Here is a 24,703-nt window from a genome sequence, read left to right as displayed (position 1 = left end):
AATAGCACATACATAAATATATATAAATTGAGAGCAAATTCACCTGGAGGCACCCCAAGTGACACTAAGGGTGATATTCAATTCATGCTGAATTTTCTGACAGTCGGAAAATCGGCACTAATTCGACCTATGTGTATTTAATAGCGGACTTTTTCATCCATTTTTGGAACCATTTTCGCCCATGCATTTATTTTTTTGGCGAACCTGCATGGCCGAAAACGCCCGCAAATTCAACAAAACACGTGTATTGGCGGCGAATTCGCCGATCCATGTGGTTTTTGACAGTCCCAGATTTTTCGATCAGTCGAAGAAATGACACGGGCATTGAATAGGTTTAAATGTAAATTCGACCTAAAACATGGGTGAAAAGTGCTGTTTTTTCGACTGGTCAAAAAAACTGCACTAATTGAATAACCCCTATAAGGACCAGAATGCCCTCCAACTGCTGGTCCCCGCCATGCCTCTCAGAACAGTAATATAAAATGGTGGCTGCTCAATCAATTTAATGGTCCTCCACAGGTGCTGAGGCTTGCTCAAAGATGCGATGCACTACCGTATTGCGTTTTTGGTATCCGGTCTCTAGGTCGACCACACTTAGGTTGACACTGTCTAGGTCAACCACTATTGGTCGACAGTAAGTAGGTAGACATGGTTTATAGGTCGACAGGGACTCTAGGTTTACATGTTCTAGGTTGACATGACAAAATGTTGACATGAGTTTTTCACACCTTGCCTGAAGCATGGCGAGTGAAGCGGTGCACTAATTGGGGTTCGCAGTCACACTACGGAGAAAACGACACCCAAAAAAGTGCAAAAACTCATGTTGACCTTCTGTCATATCGACCTAGTACATGTCAACCAAGAGTCCCTATCGACCTAGAAACCATGTCGACCTACTTACTGTCGACCAATAGTGGTCGACCTAGACACTGTAAATTTAAGTGTAAATGCTGATTTACTTACAGGACTAAAATAAATACTTTAATACACTCAATACACTTTAAAATCGAGCCGCTGCAGTCGTTGTATTCAATCCTTAACCTACGTACTTTTTACTCAGTTAGCGTACAAAGGCCCGTACCGTGCATACACTTTGCGTACCCACGCCACGATGGACGTACAAAGTACACGTAGTGCATACACACCGACACGCTGAGAGCACAATGCAGCTTCACGTGTGGCTGAAATACACTTATAACCTTAGCAGGGAAAGAGACACGACACCAATTGTATTTAAGATGTTGGGATCCGACCCGCCAACATATAATTGATAAATGGGGGTTACAACAGATATACAATTACAATAAGAGAAAAGAGGCTACAATACAATGGTACATATGTTTTGTTTCGCCAGCGCCACACGGTCCGGTGCTCAGTCAATCAGGTTAGAGGAGAGGAGATTCCGCACAATACGGCGTAAAGGCTTTTTCACGGTAAGGACAATACATGTTTGGAATTCCCTGCCCGAGGGAGTTGTAATGGCGGAATCTGTCAACATCTTTAAGAATGGGTTAGATAAATTCCTAATGGATAAGGATATCCAGGGGTATGGTGCATAGTCATGCATTATAGTTACTATAAATAGGGATAAAATGTAACGGCTGACAGCAGCATCAGTCAGAAATTTTAGTCAAATCATCATGCATAGGAGACCGCAAATAGGTTGAACTCGATGGACAATTGTCTTTTTTCAACCTCAGATACTATGTAAGATGACCTTCAGAGAGAGATAGCTGACTGGCTAGGCAGCTTGGCTTTTCATACAGTTGGTCAAAACACAATACAATGGAAACTGTAACCTCTTCATCCATAGGTCAAAGGGCTGGTCATTTACAGTACAGGAGGGGTCATAGGTTGGTTTGAATAGGTGGGCGATGTCTGGTCGAGGTGCACTTGCAGTTGGTCTCCACTGGGTTCCCGCCGAATATCAGAGTACAGTAATTACAGTATAATATTATTATCCTATTCCTGCGCATAACTATGCGCAGGAGCTTGTTATCTTCTGCAAACTGCTACCGGAATGTTGCCCTTAAAATACCCTACAGCTGGATACCAAACACCACCTGTACCATTTAAACAAGTATAAATTGCTGGTGTGGTGCATGTGGGCTATGTGTTCATTGTGCACTATGGCCCTCATTCCGAGTTGTTCGCTCGCTAGCTGCTTTTAGCAGCATTGCAAACGCTAGGCTGCCGCCCTCTAGGAGTGTATCTTAGCTTAGCAGAATAGCGAACGAAAGAGTAGCAGAACTGGCAATAAATATTTTCAATCAGTTTCTGAGTAGCTCCAGACCTACTCCTAGATTGCGATCAGCTCGGTCCGTTTAGTTCCCGGTTTGACGTCACAAACACGCCCTGCGTTCGGCCAGCCACTCCCCCGTTTCTCCAGACACTCCTGCGTTTTTGCCTGACACGCCTGCGTTTTTTAGCACACTCCCGTAAAACTCTCAGTTACCACCCAGAAACGCCCCTTTCCTGTCAATCACTCACCGATCAGCAGTGCGACTGAAGAGCGCCGCAGGATCAACAGCAAAACTGCTAAGTTTTTAGTTAAATAACTAAGCGCATGCGCGCTGCGTACCATGCGCATGCGCATTTAGCAACAAATCGCAGCATAGCGAAAATCGGCAACGAACGAACAACTCGGAATGACCACCTATGTGAATTAAATATGTGATATGTCTTTGTGGCTTTTCCATGCGAGTACAAATGCTACCGTAATTACTCATACCACGCGCTAATACGCAGGACCGTGTGAGCGGTCATACGCAACTTGCGAATATGTGCACGCACGGCACAACAAGTATGCGCACGGAGGCCATCTGTGTGGAGTTTGTACATGATGTGTGTACTGTAATATTTTCCGACTTCGACATAAGTGTGGTCGACCTTGCATACCACACCTGCGTTTTGATAGGCAAGACACAGAACTGAATCAGGCCCTGTGTTTGCAAGCAGCAAATATGGTGGAAAGAAAAAAAAAACACTGGTGCACTGTTATGTGAGACAGAGAAAACAATCTGCTGGATAAAGACAGCTCCCGAATCTATAATCTACTAAACGGTGAAAACAAAAAAAGAAAAGGGAGTGCTAAATCTAAATAGAAAGTATGGACACCTTGTATATTTAGAAAAATGTAGTTGGAAATGAAGCAGGAAATATAATTACGCAACAATATAGAAGCAACAGAACCATAATAATCTGTACACACTATAAAATAAAGGTATTAATGCTTTATAGAGCAGTAATATAAATGTCACACTATATAATGTAAAAGTTTTCAGGACCACTCCAAAGTAGATTTCGGACAAGGGTCCCTCCAAGTAAAATTAGTCCCAAGTTCCCAACAATGCAATTTCAATTAAATTAGATGTAAATGTTGCAACAAAGTGGATAACAATTACTGTCCAGTAGCTGCAGGATATAATGTATTAATCTTTCACTTTTGCTGTAATAAGATATCAAAGGGGCAGTTGGTGACTTGTGCTGCCGGTCAGCTCAGGTCCTCCAGATATTATCAGGGAGCTGGCACCTGCTGTATCTATATAATGTGTTCTTGTACAAATAGGCCACTATGTAGCAAGTTGTGATCAGGGCCGGTTCTAGACCTTGTGGCTCCCAGTGCGAACTTTTCCTCTGGCGCCCCCCCTCCGCCCCTCCGCCCCCATTCAAAACAGGGACAGTGCATGCCAAATAGGGGCGTAACTTAATGATGAAGGGGCGTGGCCACAGAATTGCACCAATTCACATTACACCGCACAGTGGTGTCCAACAGTCCCATTACCACAAAGTAGTACTTATTTCAGGGAGAAGTCATAGAATGGAAAATGAAAGATAATATGTACAGTAGAAATTAGAAGCTCATAAAGTAGTAGTTGTTACATGGTCCCAGTGGTGGTGGCAGAGGTAAATAAATAATAGCTCACAGAAAGCTGAGATTTAATAGAAAAAAAGTACTTCATATATCACTGTTTCCTCACCTGGCTTGCAGTTTTGCAATGATGGAACTTGTTAAAAGACAATGGGACAGTGCAGGAACAAGCCGTCCTAATCATGATGCTGTGCTGTGCCGCCCGCCGCCCTGATCATGCCGTGCCGCTGACCACTGTGCCGCCTGCCTCAAGTGTGCCCATATCAGCGCTGCCGCTCGTCTCCTTCCTCGATGCGGTGTGCGATGACGTCAGGTGTTGCGCGATGACGTCATCGCGCACCGTGCGACGGTGCGCAATGCATCATGGGAAAGTGGGCGGGAAAGTGGGCGGAAGGGAGGGAGGGTCCGCGCTGACTGCGCTGTGCTCAGTCAGGACTCCAGTCCTACAGTAACATGGTGGCGCCCGTTATGATGCGGCAGCGCCCTTGTAGATGCGGCGCCCCGGGCAAAAGTACTGCTTGCCCGGGGCAAGAGCCGCTCCTGGTTGTAATTGTAGATAGTAAGATTGTCTGTCTTTCCTTTTGGCACACAATCTGTGCTGGCAGCAGGATCAGTATGATTTACCTACAATCAAAATCCCGACGGTCAAAATCCAGACAACAGTTGTCTGGATTTTGACCGTCGGTCAACTGTTGTCTGGATTTTGACCGTTGGTCGACAGTTGACCGAAGGTCAAAATCCCGACAAGGTCAATATCCCGACAAGATCAAAATACCAACATTTTAAATGTTGACAGGTCAAAAAGTCGACACCATTTTTTTTTTTGGGGGGGGGGGTGTATGTCGACACAGGTCGACATGGACACCATGTAAGTGTACTGCGACCCCTCGCATGACTCGCGCTTCGGGCACGGTGCCTCGTCTGGATTTTGATTGTAGGTAAATTGACTGCATCCCCTGGCAGCTATAGCAGTGACTGATAGTAGTGTAATAGGAGCATTCCGTATGATTAGCGTGGTATAGAGCAGGTGCCGCTGATGGAAAGTAACACTGGCCCAGACTAGTAACTCTCTGTGGCTAATGGTGTTCTGTGAGCACCCCGTAACAATCCCTCTGTGTGTAGATTGAAGCACCTGGATTGCCGGCTCTCAACTGTGACCAAGCTGCCGGCTCCCAGATGTGTCTAGGTTGTTGGCTCCCAGGTCCATTTACGTTGCCAGCCATTGTATGGAGCTAGTGGAAGACAGTCGAGTGCCAAGCTCCAAACTCTGTGAAGTGTAGTAAAGGCGGAAAGAGCATTATTACTGTAGACAGGGAATCTGCAGCATATTGATACAGCAGGTGATACCACCCCGATTGGCTCCCAGATATTGGGCCCAGTGGCGTAAATTCATCACAGTTGCCCGGAGGCAAGATAAATATTGGTGCCCCCCTATTTCCTATATTAAGATAAATATATGTATGTGTGCGTGTATATATATGTGTGTGTGTGTGTGTGTGTATATATATATATATATATATATATATATATATATATATATATTATATATGTGTGTATATATATATATATATATATATAAGGTAAGGTGATGGGCGGCACTCCAAAGGATTTTCTATGAATAAAACAGCTCACCAGGCCGATTAGCGTGTCAACGTTTCAGGTGTCTTTATTCACACCTTTCGTCAGGATACCTGACGAAAGGTGTGAATAAAGACACCTGAAACGTTGACACGCTAATCGGCCTGGTGAGCTGTTTTATTCATAGAAAATCCTTTGGAGTGCCGCCCATCACCTTACCTTGTCTGCTGGGCCTTGCAGTGCCACGGGAAGGCACCCAGGTATTCAATCCTTGCTGTAGGAGTGCTGGTCACAATTGTTTTTTGTTTTTTTATATATATATATATATATATATATATATAATATATGTGTGTGTGTATATATATATATATATATATATATGTGTGTGTATATGGAGTGTCCTGAAAAAATGTATATACTGTATTTATACATTTAATTGTCTTTTAATTTAAATCACACATTTCTTAGCAGTCATACCCAGGATTAGAACCCATGACCTGTTACACTGACAGCAGACACTTTACTGATGGAGTTATTTGCTCCTGTAGAGGAAGCATTAGAATTCTAACTATATGAAGTTATGTGTAATTGTCAGAGAATTATCTTCATATAGTTAAAATTCTAATTTTTCCTATACAGGAGCAAACAGCTTCATCAGTAAGGTGTCTGCTTCCAGTGTAATAGGTTGTGGTTTCTAATCCTGGGTGTGACCCTTGTAAAATGTGTATATTCAGTATAATAAATAGGATGTGATTTGTAAGGTGCAGGGACCAGTGACGAAGTCGGCCACTGAAAAGACAGCGACAGCTATCAATTAACTTAATTCAATGGTGTCCCAGAATGGGAGGAGAGGTGCCCCCCTTCAGAGCCGGAGCCCGGCGGCAGATGACTCCATTGCCTCCCAGAATTCTGCCTCTGATTGGGCCTGATTCAGATTTAGACGCAAACCCGCTGGTTTATGTACAAATCCAAGGTTTGGGGGTCTGCAAACACTTGTCCTGTTTGTAGGTGTGCGTAAACTGCGTCGTAAGCCCCATAGCAACATTTTGAATGGGCCTCCACTATAATGGTTCTAGTGAGACACCTCTCTCAGAGCAGTTCATTTTATGAAACACAGTGGTGCCTCTAATTATGCCATAGTGTCCCCAGAACATATTATGCCACATTGTAGTACTCCCAGTACATAATACAGGTTGAGTATCCCTTATCCAAAATGCTTGGGACCAAAAGTATTTTGGATATCGGATTTTTCCGTATTTTGGAATAATTGCATACCATTATGAGATACAGTATCATGGTGATGGGACCTAAGTCTAAGCACAGAATGCATTTATGTTTCATATACACCTTATACACACAGCCTGAAGATCATTTAATACAATATTGTTAATAACTTTGTGTATTAAACAAAGTTTGTGAACATTGAGCCTTCAGAAAACAAAGGTTTCACTATCTATGTCTCACACAAAAAATTCTGTATTTTGGAATATTCCGTATTTCGGAATATTTGGATATGGGATACTCAACCTGTATTCCATATAGTTATGCCCTCAGTTCATATTATGCCACATTGTAGTCAGTGGCGGTACTGGGGTCGTTGACACACCCCCTGTGAAAAGGGGGTGTGGCTCTGTGGACAGGAAACCCCCTACTTATGTCACATTGGGGGCGTGGCCATGGGGAAGCCCTACCCTGCCCTCACACCCAGTTATATCACTCCAGGGATGTGGCTAGCAGCCCCAGAAATGTTTGACTGCCCGCAGAGTCTCCTCAGTGACAGGAGCTGGGAGCTGCAGGTAATGTCACACTGCAGCACCCGGCTCCTGTCGTCACTGTGGAGGAGATGGTATCTTGGTGTTGCCCCTTGTGGCCCAAAACCCCCTTGTGACAGCTCTGCTGAAGTGATCATACTGTGCAACATTACAGTGCCTCCAGTTCACATTATGTAACATTACAGTGTCCAATGCAGATTATGCCACATTACAGTGCCCTCTCTCCATTATAACATCCACTACACAGGCCACTTGCTGAAAACGAAATGTCTCCCCATTCAGACCAGGCAGCGGGCTAGACCCAATTGCTTACAGGCATTTCCGGGAACTTGTGACCTATGTGACCTGCATCCAGAGCCCTCTAAGACTCAGGGGCAATGGCACTCCCTGCACCCACTATAGCTACACCAATGCTGCTGATACTGGACTGCTTCATTCACAACATTTAATATTTCCTTGGAGGGACACTTCTTGTTCTGGAATCTACTTTGGAGTGGTTCTTAAGACTTCTACATTATGGGAGGAATTCAATTACCACCCAAAAATCTCCAGGTGGAAAAAATGGGCTTTTACTGCGATTTTTGCCCAAAGGTGATTTTTGGTCAATCAAATGCGTCCTGTTTTTTTGTTTGCCCTAAAAATGACCCATTTCTTACAAACACATAGGATCTGGGATAAGTTCCAGAACCTGCGTGTTTCTGCAGCTGTGATCGCAAAAACGGGCACTTATTAGGGATTTTTTTTTTCTGGACCTGCCGAGGTCCTGAAAACAAATCCCCGATAAGTGTTGCCGCCGGCAGCGTATTGGGGGATAAATTAGCTGCAGTAAATGACAGCAGCTAATTGAATTCCCTACTATATGGTGTAACATATAAATGAATACATTTATTTTTTGTTGTGTGTTTGCAGACTTTTATGGTTCTGTTTTTGTCTTTATTATGTATTTTTAGAATTCCTGGTTTATTGCAGATTACATTTTTCTAAATATACAAAGTATCCATACTTTCTATTTGAATTTAGCACTCCCTTCTTTTTACCAAACATGCTACAGCAGCACTAGAAGAACCAGATTTGAAAATGAAATGGTATTTGTGATTGGTACTCGGGGGACTAAAACAGAATATGTAGCTATGTATCTTTTGAGTTTTCAACATAGATTGACAAGTTCAATTATATTTATAAGTTGTAAATTATTCATAGGTTTTCATAATAAAATAACAGGCTCTTGGGGAGATTAATCAAAGCATGGAAAGAGATAAAGCACAAACCAATCAGCTCCTAACTGATAGCTATGAGCTGATTGATTGGTGCTTTATTTCTCTCCACTTTATCTCTCTCCAAGCTTTCATGAATCTACCTTATAATTTGGAGTTAAGCGACTGTCTGTATTCCGATATCATCCCGAAATATCAAGTAGACGTTTCCTTTACAAAATGGTGGTGGACATGGATTGTCCTGTACGTGACAACTACATTTTGTGATACAGATTGAGTCTCCCTTAAATGGACTTCCAAAAAACGGGAATATTCCGGGGAAGCCGTGACATCATGGCGTAACTCGACGTCATGACGTCACCAGTGTCAGTGGATGCCAGTGAGGGAGTGGCTTTGCAGGCATTCCCTCACCGGGAACAACTGCTGCACCATGCTGGACGTCCGCAATGACCTCGCTGTACCGGGACAGACGCTGCAAGACCCCTGTGGAACCTGCCGGACCACCCTGCAGAGGTATTCTGCTATCCAGAAAAATCCCATATACTAAATGCTCCTGGCCCTGACCATTCCAGATAAGGGAGACTTGACCTGTATTGTTTTGGGTATAAAGGAGAGCAAAAAATTCTACCAAAAAAAAAAAGAAGCTTATTTAGGCACTTTTATATTACATCCATGTTTGTTTTTTTAAACATCCTATATGTTAAAACCTGTACAAATAGCTCTTATAAGTTAGCTTTGTGATTATAGATGAGCAACAAGAAACCCCTGACAATGAGCATGTAACACCTGGCAAACAGCAAGAAACCCCTGGCATTGAGCATGTAGGGCATTAAGTCCTACTAGAGGCATTATCTGTGTAAGCGGCATTGCAGGGGGCATTATGTGTGTAAGCAACACTAGTGGGGCATTATGCATGTAAGCAGCACTGCAGGGAGCATTATGTGCGTAAGTGGCACTAAAATGCCATGGGGGGGGCGCAAAATATATAATTACGCCACTGCATTTATAGCTCTACCCAGAAGTGTTGGGAATGCTGGCGTACCAGGAAAAGAGGCAGAAAGCTGCATCTTTTGCCATGAAACCCCTGGCAGCAAGTAAATAGAAGCCTTACTGTGGGGCATAATTTATAAGGGGTATTTTTGTGTGTGGGACATAAAATGGTGTCAGTTGCATAACTGTGTGTGGCCTAATATGTAATAGGAACTATGATGTGAGGTTTAATATGTAATAGGCATTACGGTGTGTGGCATAATGTGTAATGACCATTACGGTGTGTGGCATAATGTGTAATAAGCATTACGGTGTGTGGCATAATGTGTAATGGGCATTATGGTGTTTGCCATAAGGTGTAAGGGGCATAATGTGGCCATGCCCCTATTGTCATGTAGCCACTCCCCTAGCTTCATGTGACTACGCCCTCTCATGACACGTGACCATGCACATTTTTACTATCAGTACCACTAAGGAAAAATGTCAACTTGCACCACCGGTAAAACTCGTCAAGTAATCCTGGCATCCGGCTACATCGGCGAGTGGCAATGTCCTGATGAGTAGCCAACAACCAGGACATTACCCACAATGCAGTAGAGCAGCTCCATCTTACCCACCACATCCCAGCCAACTCTCTGCCCCCACCCTCCTCCTTTCTGCTGTCTCCCTTTTGCTTAATTCTACACTTGTTGGTGGCAAGAGGAAAGATGGGGGGGGGGGACGGGACCGCTGCCAAGTAAAATAACACTATCTCTTGCTGTGTGGTAAGGAGGTGTTAAATACCAGAAGCAGGTAAGTGGCAACAAAAGCGGGAGATATATTGAGCCTTTTTTTAATGTTAAATGGGGCCCTGAAAATGAATTTATATAGTGCAGGATTGGAGAACAAATGGTATTGCTGTAACTGCACATCTGCAGAATGACCAGAGGACTCCACTTGTTCAGCTCACCTCTCCTCATTACAGATAGCTATACTGAACTAATGTCATTTTGTTCACTTTCTTAGAAGACCACAAAACTGGAGTTGGCGCTGTTATTTGGGCAGAAAGGAAATCTGTGAGTACTTCATCTATTATTTTTTTAATTAAGTTATTTATATGGCATGCACATATTACGCCGATTATTACAGAGAATATTTGGTCATAAATATCAGTCTCTGGCCCGGTGGAGCTTACAATCTTCTCTGTCACATGGAGACACATACACACTAAGATTAATTTTTTTGCCAGAGTCCAATAAACCTACCAGTATGTTTTTGGCTCATAGGAGGAAATAGGAGCACCCAAAGGAAACCCACACAAACATGAAGAGAACATACAAACCCCGCACAGATAAAGCCCTTGTTGCAATTGAACACATGACCTCATTACTGTGAGACAGCAATGCTAAACACTGCGAGAACCCATATTTCACCATGCCACCGTCTTTCTATAAACATAGAAACTGCTTTGCTTCTGGGATTCCGACAGACGGGATGCCGCTATCGGTATACTGACAGCCGGCCTCCTGTCTGCCGGTAAAAGATACCAAATCCTTCCCACCACCATCACCCTTGTGATATATTTAATACACATGTTTAGCAGTATACAGTACATTTTGTTGCTCTTGTATCTGTGCTATATGAAATGATTTCCTGTGTGAGTATTGCACTTGCATATTGTATGTGAACTTTTTTTTATTACCAGACTCTCACAACCTCAGGGGTAGATTTACCTGAACTTGGAGAGAGATAAAGTACCAACCAATTGGCATCTGTCATTTTTCAACACACAACCTGTAAAATGACAGATGATTGGCTAGTACTTTATCGCTCTACTTTATCTCAAGGCAGAACAGTAATATAATGAGTGTACTGTACTATTTTCCCGTTTTCCTTTTGGGCTTCAGAACATGTATTTCTTTTTGGACAGTGATCCCTATGTTTGAAATGAATTGCACTGTTGGAAACATATGAGAAGTGCAAAATACATGGCGTTTGTAAATAACATTACAGTATATTAATCCACTTGGTGTAACTGGCAGAAAGATGTGCAGCAGTTTGTATTCGGGATATAACTGAGCAGTACCTACCATATGCATGCAGGAACGAAACTAGGGGGGGGCTAGGGGGGTAGGCGACCTGGGCGCCAGATTGGAGGGGGCGCCGAGACCCCCTAACACCCGCCGCGGCACTTTTAGACTTTGAAACCCCCTTCTCCCGAGTGCCCAGCTCGGGGGGCGGGGTTTTGCGGAATGACGCGATTGCGTCGTGACGTCACGGCGCAAACGCGTCATTCCACGAAACCCCGCCGGAGGAGGGAGAAGGGGGAGCCGCGCAGACGAGGAGGGAGAGGCGGCTGAAGAGCGGCGAGAACCGCTTCAAATGTAAGTCAGCCCCTCTCCCTTCCTCTCTCTCTCTCTCTCTCTCTCTCTCCCTCCACCACCTGCCGCAATGTGTAAAATGGGGACCTGTGCCTGCCGCAATGTGTAAAATGGGGACACTTTTTCCTGCCGCAATGTGTAAAATGGGGACACTTGCCAGCGTACTGTGTAAAATGGGGACCTGTGCCTGCCGCAATGTGTAAAATGGGGACACTTGCCAGCGTACTGTGTAAAATGGGGACCTGTGCCTGCCGCAATGTGTAAAATGGGGACACTTGCCAGCGTACTGTGTAAAATGGGGACCTGTGCCTGCCGCAATGTGTAAAATGGGGACACTTTTTCCTGCCGCAATGTGTAAAATGGTGACACTTTTTCCTGCCGCAATGTGTAAAATGGTGACACTTTTTCCTGCCGCAATGTGTAAAATGGGGACACTTTTTCCTGCCGCAATGTGTAAAATGGGGACACTTGCCAGCGTACTGTGTAAAATGGGGACACGTGCCTGCCGCAATGTGTAAAATGGGGACACTTTTTCCTGCCGCAATGTGTAAAATGGGGACACTTGCCAGCGTACTGTGTAAAATGGGGACACGTGCCTGCCGCAATGTGTAAAATGGGGACACTTTTTCCTGCCGCAATGTGTAAAATGGGGACACCTGTCTGCCGCAATGTGTAAAATGGGGTCACCTGTCTGCCGCAATGTGTAAAATGGGGACACTTTTTCCTGCCGCAATGTGTAAAATGGGGACACCTGTCTGCCGCAATGTGTAAAATGGGGAATGGGGACACTTGCCTGTCGTACTGTGTAAAATGGGGACACTTTTTCCTGGATATGAAATTTATGTTAGAAAAGGCAATTTTTCAGGTAAAAAAGTTCTGAAAGAGATATATATATATATATATATATATATATATATATATAATATTTTTATTCATTTATTTATTTAAAAAAAAAATTTTTTTTATTTATTGTAAAATAATTTATTTATTTTTGCGGGGGGGGGGGGGTCAAATGACTACCTTGCCCCGGGTGACAAAAATCCTAGTTTCGGCCCTGATGCATGTATGTAAATAGTTTATGGTAATGCTTTTTACGTCAGTATACTGTAGGATGTCAATATACTGTAGGATGTCAATTTATAATAAATATGGTATTTCCCTATGAAACACAGGATTTTCATCTCTTCCTGTTTGCAGAACTCACTAGATTGTGACGGTACAGGATCTATGTATTTCCTTGGCTGTGGATATAACGCTTTCCCTGTTGGGTCAGCATATGCCGACTTTCCTCATATGGACGACAAACAAAAAGACAGAGAAATCAGGAAATTCCGCTACATTATCCACGCAGAGCAGAATGCAATAACATTCAGGTATTACTAACCTCACATCTGACACACTGTGTAGATACAATGGGTTGGGTATGAAATCCCAGCAGTCTGCATCCCAATGGATCCCAGTGAGTATTTTAACCCTACATATTCTATCCATAATCCTAACACTAAGACTAACCCTAACCGTCCTTTCTCGCAGCCTAATCCTAACTATCCCCCCCCCTGCTACCTACCCTATCCCTTCCCCCCATAGCATTACCCTATCCCTCCCGTAATGCCTAACCCTAACCCCAGCCCGAGTACTTGCCTCTGGGATTCTGCTATCTAGATTCTGACTGGATCCCGACCGCATCCTGATACAATCATTGCTATAAATCCAGTAAATCCTGTGCATGGCCTGTCTGCCTTTCCATGATATCCATTGTTGCCACTGATGTGTTATTTCTGATATGCATTTGGTCAGGGTGCTATTACTTTGCTTTAAGAGATTATGGGTAAGATACAGAAATGAACACAAGTTGCCCATAATTGCTCCCTCATTACACGCATGGAACTACTGTAGATGTGTATATTTGCTAGTGTGCAGAGATGTACACATCGTTGTGCTGCACCTGACTCCTGTCCGTATGCTTGTCATTATCAAGGGTATACTTGCACCAGCCTGTACTTGGTGAAAATACTACTACTAGGTGCATTCATATTTCTGCTTGCAGCCATTGCATAGCCTGCAGTTGTGGGACCCTCCGCCAGTGGTTCTTGAACCTCATTCAGAGATGTACATTTGCAGTTGCGAATTTGCAGCAGCTGTGCGAAAATATGCAAATGTTGCAGCTGCCAGGATTTGTACTCAGACACCCACTAGAAGCGTCTCAGATCCTGCGCTTGTGAACAAAAATGCAACCATTGGACGCACATCAGTCAATAATTGACCTTTTGAGTGAATAATCCTATGGCTGTGCAGACTGGTTGACGGAACTGAGATGTTGGAGCCCTTTGACTGCGTACGGTCAGGACTCCTCTGTGTTTTAGAGCCACAACACCCCTCCCCCCGTTACTGCTCACAGATGGTGCCTGACTGTCACTCATTTTGTAAATAAATCCTTACTGTGACCGACGTTGCAAGACCATCACGGCACATGAGCAATTGCTGCATTCAGTATTACATAGATATTGCCCCATCTCTGAATCAGGACCTTGTGATAAAACCCTGTTGCATCCCAATTAAGCCTCTTCAGTTACACAGTAAGTGTAGATGTGCTTAAAATGTGTCCCATTCTGCATTTCCTTTTCTTGCATATGCTCAGTTCTTGATTATGCGCATTTCAAAAACGCAGAAGATACGCTCCGCAAGCAGGAGTACATTCAACTCCTCATCAGACCCAAAGTTTATATCCTATTGCCTAATCAGACTATAGTAACACATACAGTAGCTGTGCTTTGGTAGCCAAGTGTTACCCATGTCAGACTTTTGATAAAAGTGGGTATTTAATAGGGGCTCTTGCACTTGATTGTTGTGCCTTGATATAGTGACACTAACTTGGGGTACACACGGAGAGATCCGTGTTTAAAATCTAAGCAATCTGACTAGATTGCATAGATTTTAAGCACGGATCTGCCGTGTGTATGCCCCCCAGCGATAGCGATGCACAGGCTATCGCCAGTGCTAGATTGAGCCTGCATGCAGGCTCAATCTAGCGGGTAGCTCACTTCAGCGCTGTGTGAAGTGAGCGGCCCCCTGTCGTCGCCCCCCCCCTCGCTCAGCACATCGCGCTGTGCTGAGCTGGGGGAGAGATGTGTGCTGAGCGGTCTGTGTTAAGATCGCTCAGCACACATCTCTCCCATCAGTAACCCCCCTTAAGGGAGGAATTCAATTAAGGTAGAATACGTTTGCCTGGCCCAAGCAGCACAACAATGGTCGCACTATTCCGTAGCCGGGTTCTCGCACATAAGTGTTTGCTGCTCGATAGGGCACAGAGCACTTTTGTTCGAATCTGGCATTCAGCTGGCCATTCGAAGGGTACTAGATGTGGAGCTGTTGCCGGCATTTAAATGCCGTGGCAACAGCAATTTGCACCGTTCCTTAGAATATTGGGATAAACATGGAAACCTGACAAAATAAAATTATGGGGGTAATTCCAAGTTGATCGCAGCAGGAAATTTTTTATCAGTTGGGCAAAACCATATGCACTGCATGGGGGGGGCAGATATAACATTTGCAGAAAGAGTTAGATTTGGGTGGGTTATAGTGTTTCTGTGTAGGGTAAATACTGGCTGCTTTATTGTTACACTGCAAATTAGATTGCAGATTGAACACACCACACCTAAATCTAACTCTCTCTGCACATGTTATATCTGCCTCCCCTGCAGTGCACATGGTTTTGCCCAGCTGCTAAAAAAATTTCCTGCTGCGATCAACTTGGAATTACCCCCTATGTACTGGCATATTATACGTCGTATTGCAGTGTATTCAATCTAGGTCATTATGAAGTGACGACTGAATGATGTTTGTTAGACTAGGTCACTTTATTTTATAGATTGCAGTGGATTAAGAATGGGAATAAGGGCCTCAACCCGCTCAGGAGAGCCTGCAAAGGTGCCGATCTGAAGAGGCGCTTTCCCCACTCTGCGCATGTTGCTGCTGCAGTGTCTGGTACACTGTATGACAGGCAGCGGCTTTGGCAGCGTGAAGTGCAGCTCCTGTTTCAGGCCACACTGGCTCTTTCCCTCCTCTCTCCTATTGTGTGACCACGCCCCTTCCCTGTGAGGCCACACCCCTATTTTGTGACTCACACGCTGCTCCTTTATTACGTATGGGAGGGTGCAAATTTATAGTTTGCAGGGGGTGCCGAACACCCTAGCACCGACCCTGCCTCTACCATTCACAGCCCAATGACCACTATGTTGACAGTCTGAGTCACTTCTCTAATATCCCAGCATATTGTTGTATAGTAGCAGGTCACACCCTATAGTGACTTTTATCATCTTCAGGTGTCATGAAATTAAGCCGGATGAAAAAACCATGATCTTCGTGACAAAATGCCCGTGTGATGAATGTGTTCCTCTGATTAAAGGCTCTGGCATCAAGCAGATTTATTCCGGAGATGTGGACATTGGGAAAAAGAAGGCCGATATATCATATATGAAATTTGCTGAACTTAAGGGAGTCAGTAAATATACTGTAAGTATTCATTAAAGTTACCTGCACGCAGTCTGCTATATTGTGACCTTAACAATGCTCCAGGGAATGCAGCCTGTCTGTTCCTGAGGAAAGAATGACTGAGACACTATGGGGCTGATGGGGGTTTGAATGCAAGTTGGCCGTATATGCACCCACATTACGTTCATGACGGATATTCACCCATTTGCTGAGTTGTACTGATATGTGACCACACTGCTCTGCACCTATCCACGTCCGTGCGCACTAGGACCAGCCCTATACCTGGTGCCAGGGAGCCATCCGAGAACAGGTGTATCTTCACGTATAGCTCTGCATAGCCCAGTGTTCTGTCTACACATTAAGTTGACATGTATAAAGATCGACACCTGCCCCCTCATGTTATGTAGTTATAAATATTAGTTCTCAAAATGGCTACATGCACTTTGTGCAGGTGATGGGGCACTCTACAGTGAGCAAGTAAGTTTATTTTGACATGAAGGGTTTGACAAATAGATATGAAGCAGGATGTTTTTATTTTGCATTGAATTGAAGCAAGTCGGATGCGTTCGGCATCCCAAAGTATCGGCATCCCAAAGTATCGGCATTAGGGTTAGAGCCCGAGGGGGGGGTGTTAGGCACTGGGGGGGTGGTTAGCCATAGCAGACATCCTCCGAGGGTTAGCCGTAGCTGCCACCCCCGGAGGGTTACCATAGCCACCACCCCAGAGTTTTAGGGTTCGGGTAGGGGAAGGGGGATGGTTACCCCGTCCGATGTCGGGATGATCAGTGTCAGGATGCAGCTGTCGGTCATGTGACCACCGGCATCCTGACCGCCGGTATTACATACCAAACCCGAAAGATAAGCTATCCTAAGTGTTTCCAATATGTTGTGCAAAATTAATTGTAACTGATCCTTGTTTTTCCTTTTATAGAAACAAACTCCTGTTCTAAATGTAGATTTACTGTTTTGTAATAATAGATCTTGCTTTAAGACCCACTTAGCCTAAAGTATGTTGTCATTAGTAGCTTTTATATAAATCTACAGGTCTATACAGTATGTAAAATGCTAATGTGGACAAGGTGGGGTGGGGGTATGTTCAGGGCTGTCTTAACAGCAGTGTAGGCCCCTGGAGAGAGCAAAGCACTGGGCCCCCTACTCATCCTCCAGCTGTAGGGGTGGGGGGTGATATCAGCAGCAGCTTTCATGTCCCGCGGGCGGTAGGGGGTGTTCTATCTTCCGCTCAGCATGTAGGACCTGGAGCAGTAATTTCTGCTAATTACTCTTTTACTGCACAGATGGAACAAAACTGTATAAGGGGGCATTGGGCTGAATGAAGAAGCCCTGGTACATGACTTCTAGGGTGATAGGGGGTGTTTAATACATAGGGGAGGGGTGGCTAGTGGAGTGGGCTTAATATTTATCATTTTCCGGTGGGAGGGCAGCTTGCTTGACTGCAGATATCTCCAGTTCCTGAAAATATATTTCTTAGCTTTGAATGTGATAAAAAAAAACTAGAGAGTCCCACCTTTCAGGAGGTTCTGGGGACTTGGGGATCAGAGTTTAGGAGCCAGAGCAATCCACCAACGAAAATATAAAACTGCATATTAGGCGTGTGGAGCTGGTGCAGGGACCAGCTGCTGGAAGGCTGATATCTCTAGTTCTGGGCATAGTAGAGACAAGCTGCCAGTGTCCACCAGAAGAGGAGAGTCCCAGCTTTAGGATTATACCCTCAGAAAAACTCTAAGTCAGACAGAACCCAAGATATCTGGCCGGGATGAGCAATTAACAGGCTAGGATGGGGACCACTGCTTTTAAGTCGGATATCTCTGCTTCTCCTGGGACGATTTTCAAAAATCTGGTACCCCTGGATAGAGGGGACCCTCAGCTATCAGCCTAGGGCCCTTCTACTTCTGGGGCCCTTGGGTAAGAGCCCATTGAGCCAATACGAAAAGACTGCCCTGGGTATGTTCTTGCATAAGTCAGACTTCCCATTAGTAATACCGCTGACACTGCCTCTAGGTACTGTTGTCGCCTTTTACAGAAAATGGTGAATAACAGAAAACAGTAAATTGGCAGCACAGGAAGTGTCTTATCCCTCAGGGTCTGACAATGTAGGTCAATTTGGTATAAATCTATGTGACGATGTTAGTAATACTTTTATTAAAAAAAAGGCCTCTGTGTTAGGCTTAGCCATCCTTTAGTACAGGCATAGTCAACCATTGGCACTAGTGCCACGTGAGTGGCATCCGTGGGGTCCATCCCCCTCCCTCTACACACACTTCATTGCTCCTCATCAGACCTTTCCTGCATGCTAGACCCTCCCAAAATTAGAAACTTAAGTGTGGCATTATACACGGGATGTAGCTAATATACCAGCTGTCGGGACCCTGGCGTTCAGGATCTAACAGCGGTAGAATGCCGGTGGTCAGAATACCGACCACTTCCTGGTATTCCCACTCAGTTGGTGGGTCCACGCCACCACCCAAGGGAGAATAGAACCCGTGGAGGCCCCAAAGCGTGGTGAGTGCAGCGAGCCTGTGAGGGGACTCGCTGCCGGTATTATGGCTGGCGGGATCATGACCGATGTCAAAGGCGTAGCTACCATAGGTGCAGGCAGTGCAGCTGCTAAGGGGGCCCAGAGCTGGGAGGGGCCTACCTTCCCTGTCAAAGTTACATGTGTTATATACTGTACATTTTTCACCATTGGGTGGTACGTAGTGGTCCTTTCAAACTTTTTCATTGGGGCCTGCAATATATCTAGGTATGCCCCTGGACCTGCTCATTGTAGTGGGGTATAACATGAGCTGGAGGGCATTTTAATGTTATATAATATGAACCGGGGCACTGTAATGAGTCACAATATGAACGGGGAGCACTATATAACATAATGTGAATTGAGGGTACTGTGCAGCATAATGTGTACTGGTAGCTCTGAAATGTGACATAGGGTGAACTTAAGCACTACTGCGATTCATTAAAGCAACTAGGGCACCACTATGGGACATAACATTAAATAAGGCTCTACTATGGTTCAGAAAATGAACTAGGGCACTATTATAGGGCATAAAATTAACAACTGCTGCAGAGAAGTGTCTCTCTAGAAGCACTGGAATGGGGGCCCCTTCAAAATGTTGCTATGGGGACCACAAAGTTCTGGCTACGCCCCTGACAGATGTCATCACGTCAGCCGGGATACCGTCTCCATCCCGTATACACAGTTAAGTCTGGGCCTCTGGTGAGTGAACCCTTCCATACTTAGTCCATCTGACAGTCAAATGACAGCACATTGCTACAATTAGGTTCGTGTGTACCCCTTTAGAAAATACATTGTAACGTGTAATTTGTGTGATCACAGAATCTATTTTATAGTGAGTGCATGACCTCTTATTTCCATCTGAAATGGCTGATATTGTCACAGCTGCTGTGTACAATGAAACTCTTCTATGAAATGGGCTGGTATACAGATGTAGCCATGCTCATCTTGCTGCGATGCTGCATGCTGCATGGTGTGCCAGGCTGCGACTATTTGCAGCCGGCGATCACTCCTTTAATTCCTCTAGGAATGAATGCAGTGATCGCCGGCTGCAATTAGTTGCAGCCTGGCTTTCTATGCAGCATGCCTCATCGCAGCAAAGATGAGCATGGCTACCTCCTGTAGTTATTGAGTGTCACAGGTGACAGGAGCTCTGCCTATCTAATGAGACTGTTAATTAAGTTGTGACAATTAATTACATTATTTCATTATAGATTAATTGCTCCACCATGTGCTTCGTAATACATTTACCTTATGCTACCAAAAATAGGTGGGTGCTTTTACCAACGTTTCAGGATACTACAGATAGATCCACGGTTATCTTGGCTTCTTTGCTGTGCCTAGGCACACCATGTTTTATTTACATAAACCTTTCATCTATTGTTCTCAGCTGCAATACAATACAGAGAACAATACAGCAGGGGATTAAGTCATTACAGCAGGGGGTTAAGTCCGACTGCCCTGGCTCAGTTAATCCTATTAAAGGCCAAGATAAACATGGAGCCATCATGTATATGTCCTTTTATCAATGTACTGTAACACAATCAATCACCAATGATAAAAGAACATTCAGGTTCAGTATCCAAAATACGGGTCTGGGACTCAGGGTCGACAACAAAAAGGTCGACACACCTTAGGTCGACACACCTTATGTCGACACTAATTGGTCGACACACCTTAGGTCGACATGGACAGAAGGTCGACATGGACAAAAGGTCGACAGGAACAAGGTCGGCATGGAAAAGGGTCGACATGAGTTTTTTATGTTTTTTTGGTGTTGCTTTCTTCGTAGAGTGACCGGGAACCCCAATTAGTCCACCGCGTCCCCTCGCATGGCTCGCTTCGCTCGCCATGCTTCGGGCATGGTGCCTTCGCTCCGCTACCGCTTCGCTCGGCACAGATTACCGTTCCAATCGTAGTCCACGTGGATCGTTAAGTATGAAAAGGTTCAAAAAAAAAGAAAAAAATCGTGAAAAACTCATGTCGACCTTGTTCCCGTCGACCCTAAGGTGTGTCGACCAATTGGCGTCGACCTAAGGTGTCGACCTTTTTGTTGTTGACCTGGAGTCCGGATACCCCAAAATACGTGGGACCAGAAGTATTTTGGATATCTGATTATTCCATATTTTGTAATACGCAGTTATATTGGGGATGGGACCCAAGTCTAAACATGTAATGCATTTACATTTCAGACGCAAAGTATACACAAAGCCTGAAGGTAATTTTATACAATATGTTTTATAATTTAGTGCATGTTTGTGTACATATGCAAAATTCATTTGTTTCATATGCATCTTATAAAACACAGCTTGAAAATAATTTTCTACAATATTTTTATTAATTGTGTGCATTAAACAACGTTTGTTCACATTGAACCATCAGAAAGCAAAGATTTTAGTATCTCAGTCATGCACAATAAATTCCGTATTTCGGAATATTCCGTATTTCAGAATATTCCGTATTTCAGAATTTTTAATATGGGATATTCAACCTGTATAGCACCCTGAAATGCTAGTATATAAGAAAGCTTTAAAACATAACTTCTTGAAGACTGAGTGCTGCCATCTTTTCTTGGACTTTATTGATCGATATTGGAAGAGGTCTTCCTGAGCTCCATGAACACCATATAGCGAATTATCTCTCTCTCATCCACATGCATGCACGTGTATGTTTATTATAACACTAATATTATTTGTATAGCATGTGTTTACCAGGGACGGGCAGTGAGGTAAATGGTTCAGGAGGCACTGGCTAGTACCAGAGCCAGAGTTACCCACAATATATGAGCCCAAGGGCATATTACAATGATGCAGCAGTATATACTGCTGGAAATGTGGTGAGTTTTGATTAGAGATATGTCATATGTCCAGGGGCAAACACAGAATTTAGTAAGGGGGGGTTTCCTTGTGTATGTGTGTGCATATAATAAATATATATATATATATATATATATAGGAAATCACGACAGCACTCAAAGCCTATGTATATAAAGCAAAAAATGGTGGTGCAAGGCAGCAATAAATATAAAACACTCACTTCTCCAGTCGGTTGAAACAGCTGTCGGGCTGTGTTTGCTGTATTTGCTGTACTTCACCATCCCGTTTGGTTAAGGAATAAATCCTGCTTTTCTTTCACCTACACGTGAGTGCTGGCTTGTCTACTTTTTCTGCATCGCTGGAGAAGCGAGTGTTTTATATGTGTATATATATATATACACACACACACATGATGGCACTGCACTCACGGTCATAAAGGAAACGTGATATTAAATGCTTCTACGTTTTGGTTTTATTAAAAAAAATGTCGTCAGGAATCCAAACATTAAAAAGGTCTAGCCTTAAATGTGAATGTATGTGAAAATATGTTAATGTATTTAAGGCAAGACCTTTTTAATGTTTGGATTCCTGATGACCGTTTTTTAATTTAACCAAAACTATATATATATATATATATATATATATATATATATATATATATATCTATCTATCACACACTCATTATATATACTTACATAGAGCGCACACATTCATTTATACATACACAAACACACATACAGTACATACTCTATATTTTATACATACCAGGGGCTGGGACTGTGAGGCGGGAGAAGATGGACGGCACTGTGATCGAGGACGGAAGGAGCTGCTGTGGCTAAGCATGGACTGCCAGCAGCTCCCCCGGGACATTTATAGCTCTATGCGACCATTTATAGCTCTCTGCTGCTGCAGATATAGTAAGCGGCTGCGATCGCGGCTTTTACTTAGACGTAGACACTACTGTCTCCATCTCAAAAATAACAAAAATGTCTCATAAAGGGGGGTTTCCAAGTACACGGAAACCACCCTTGTATGCACCACTGATGTCATAGACAGTTTTGACTATAAAAATGATTAGAATAATACAAAGAAGATATTTCTGATATATTCTTTGTATTTTTCATATACTTTATACAGGCAAAGCTCTCGCATATATAGTACGTTAGTATGACAGGAAAGGCTCTCCTCACCTCACCGCATGTCACTGTTGTTTACATGAGGTACAGCAGGCCTGGCCAACCTGTGGCTCCCCAGCTGTTGTAAAACTACACATCCCAGCATAATCTGCCACAGTTTTAGCATTTCCTAATAGCAAATGTGTAGCAGGGCATGCTGGGACTTGTAGTTATACTACAGCTGGAGAGCCACAGGTTGGCCTGTCCTGTCCTACAGTATAACATGGGATGTCATATACATCCCTGCCTGTGTTAGAGCATGCCCTACTGCTAGGGAGGCTGCCGGGGAGGTGACCTTATCATACCCAGATCAACCATCTACCAGTGACATCAGTGATCACCAGTGTTTCTTGACTGTCCCTTGTGCATTGTGATGCATTGGGGCTCTCAATGCAGCATTTTAGTAAAGCCAGGTAAGTAGCCTGCATTCTCCCGTGATAATGGGGCCACTCGGGAGACTTTTTTTTTTTTTGTAATGAGTTTCATGGTTGATATTTTCTTTTACCTCCAGAAAGATGCCTAGAACACCCAGTGTTATTTATAGATGATGTACAGCGGTATGAGGCTCTTTGCGTGGAATCACTTGTATAACGTGTACCTCCTGTATGAATTACTGGACATTTGTATTGACAATTGGAGTGCATCTTGTTTTATTGTTGGAATATACTTTTTCTACAATTATTCAGTGAAGTACAGAACAGCCTGTGCATAGAATCTTATTTCTCTAACTTCATGCAGGACTCTACTATACACAGTGCAGTGGGATATGTTTGGGTTTTATAAATAAAGGAAGATAATAGTAATATTGCCATATATTAATGTGTGGCGATTGACCTAGTACTTTGGAGCATAGTGCCCCCCAGTGGACAGATCAATGTAATACTAAAATTACATTACTACTAATTAATAACTTTGAAACTATATATTTCTAGAAGATAGATGTGTTTGTTTTGTTAAACAAGACGAGAACATAGTTTGAGAAAACAATGGAAATTGGATAACAGGTAACTGTGGAAAAAGGTGTTGTAAACGCTCCGGTGTTCACATTGAAACTTGTACTGTAAAAATGGTCATACTGTAAAAGTCAACTCCAGGACACCGCCAAATGTTTTCTCCACTTTTTGCAGTATGTCTATTAAGCTGTTGTTGTTTAGTTCTATGTTTATATGTTATATGCTTTAAAGCATTCAGAATGTTTTAGGGTGCTGTATAATGTGCATGTCATTTACTTTTCACTGTAAAAAACTACAGCAATTTAACCAGAAACTCAAATATTTAGGTGCTCATCTCACTCTCACTAAATCCTACGGCCCGGTATTTGCTGCGAACTATCCCTCGGTACAGAGACTGTGCATAGAATACCTGGCAACTGCAACGGTCTCTGCTCATATCTTGGATAGGTCGCATAAACACTACAAAATGAACATCATCCCTCTCATTTTTATTTGTTTCTAGTTCGTATTCCATTAAGGTTTCTGAAAACTCTACTGATTCACTCTCTGGTCTAGTATGAAGCCTAGGGTTCCCCTATGGAGCTTGCATAACAGTACAAAAGATTGCGGCTTGGGTTTAGCCAACCTCCAGAAATATTACTTAGCTACCATCAGTGCAAGCTCATGCGAATTCTCACCTTAGAGTGTGGGTAGACCAAGAGTATGAGGGGGTAATTCAGAGTTGATCGCAGCAGCAAATTTGTTAGCAGTTGGGCAAAACCATATGCACTGCAGGGGGGTGCAGATATAACATGTGCGGAGAGAGTTAGATTTGGGTGTGGTGTGTTCAAACTGAAATCTAAATTGCAGTGTAAAAATAAAGCGGCCAGTATTTACCCTGCACAGAAACAATATACCCCACCCAAATCTAACTCTCTCCACACATGTTATATCTACCCCCCCTTCCCCTG

The 24,703-nt window shown here is 43.7% G+C and overlaps 1 protein-coding gene across 7 annotated transcripts in view; it reads left to right on the top strand.

Annotated features, from left to right (window-relative positions):
- The window catches only part of CDADC1 (cytidine and dCMP deaminase domain containing 1), a 77,416-nt gene that overhangs the window by 40,753 nt on the left and 11,960 nt on the right, over window positions 1–24,703 (top strand). For 5 of the 7 annotated variants that reach the window (XM_063952005.1, XM_063952004.1, XM_063952001.1 and 2 more), the window contains 3 exons: window positions 10,431–10,480; window positions 12,983–13,158; window positions 16,108–16,297. In XM_063952005.1, the coding sequence (XP_063808075.1) occupies window positions 10,431–10,480; window positions 12,983–13,158; window positions 16,108–16,297 (416 nt within the window). Of the gene's footprint in view, window positions 1–10,430; window positions 10,481–12,982; window positions 13,159–16,107; window positions 16,298–21,001; window positions 21,028–23,311; window positions 24,460–24,703 lie in introns of those variants that run through there. The other 2 variants (XM_063952000.1, XR_010206525.1) reach the window with 2 other exon arrangements.

The sequence above is a fragment of the Pseudophryne corroboree genome, chromosome 2 (genome assembly GCF_028390025.1).
Source record: "Pseudophryne corroboree isolate aPseCor3 chromosome 2, aPseCor3.hap2, whole genome shotgun sequence".
Taxonomy (NCBI): Eukaryota; Metazoa; Chordata; class Amphibia; order Anura; family Myobatrachidae; genus Pseudophryne; species Pseudophryne corroboree.
This window is presented reverse-complemented; position numbering and strand designations above follow the sequence as displayed.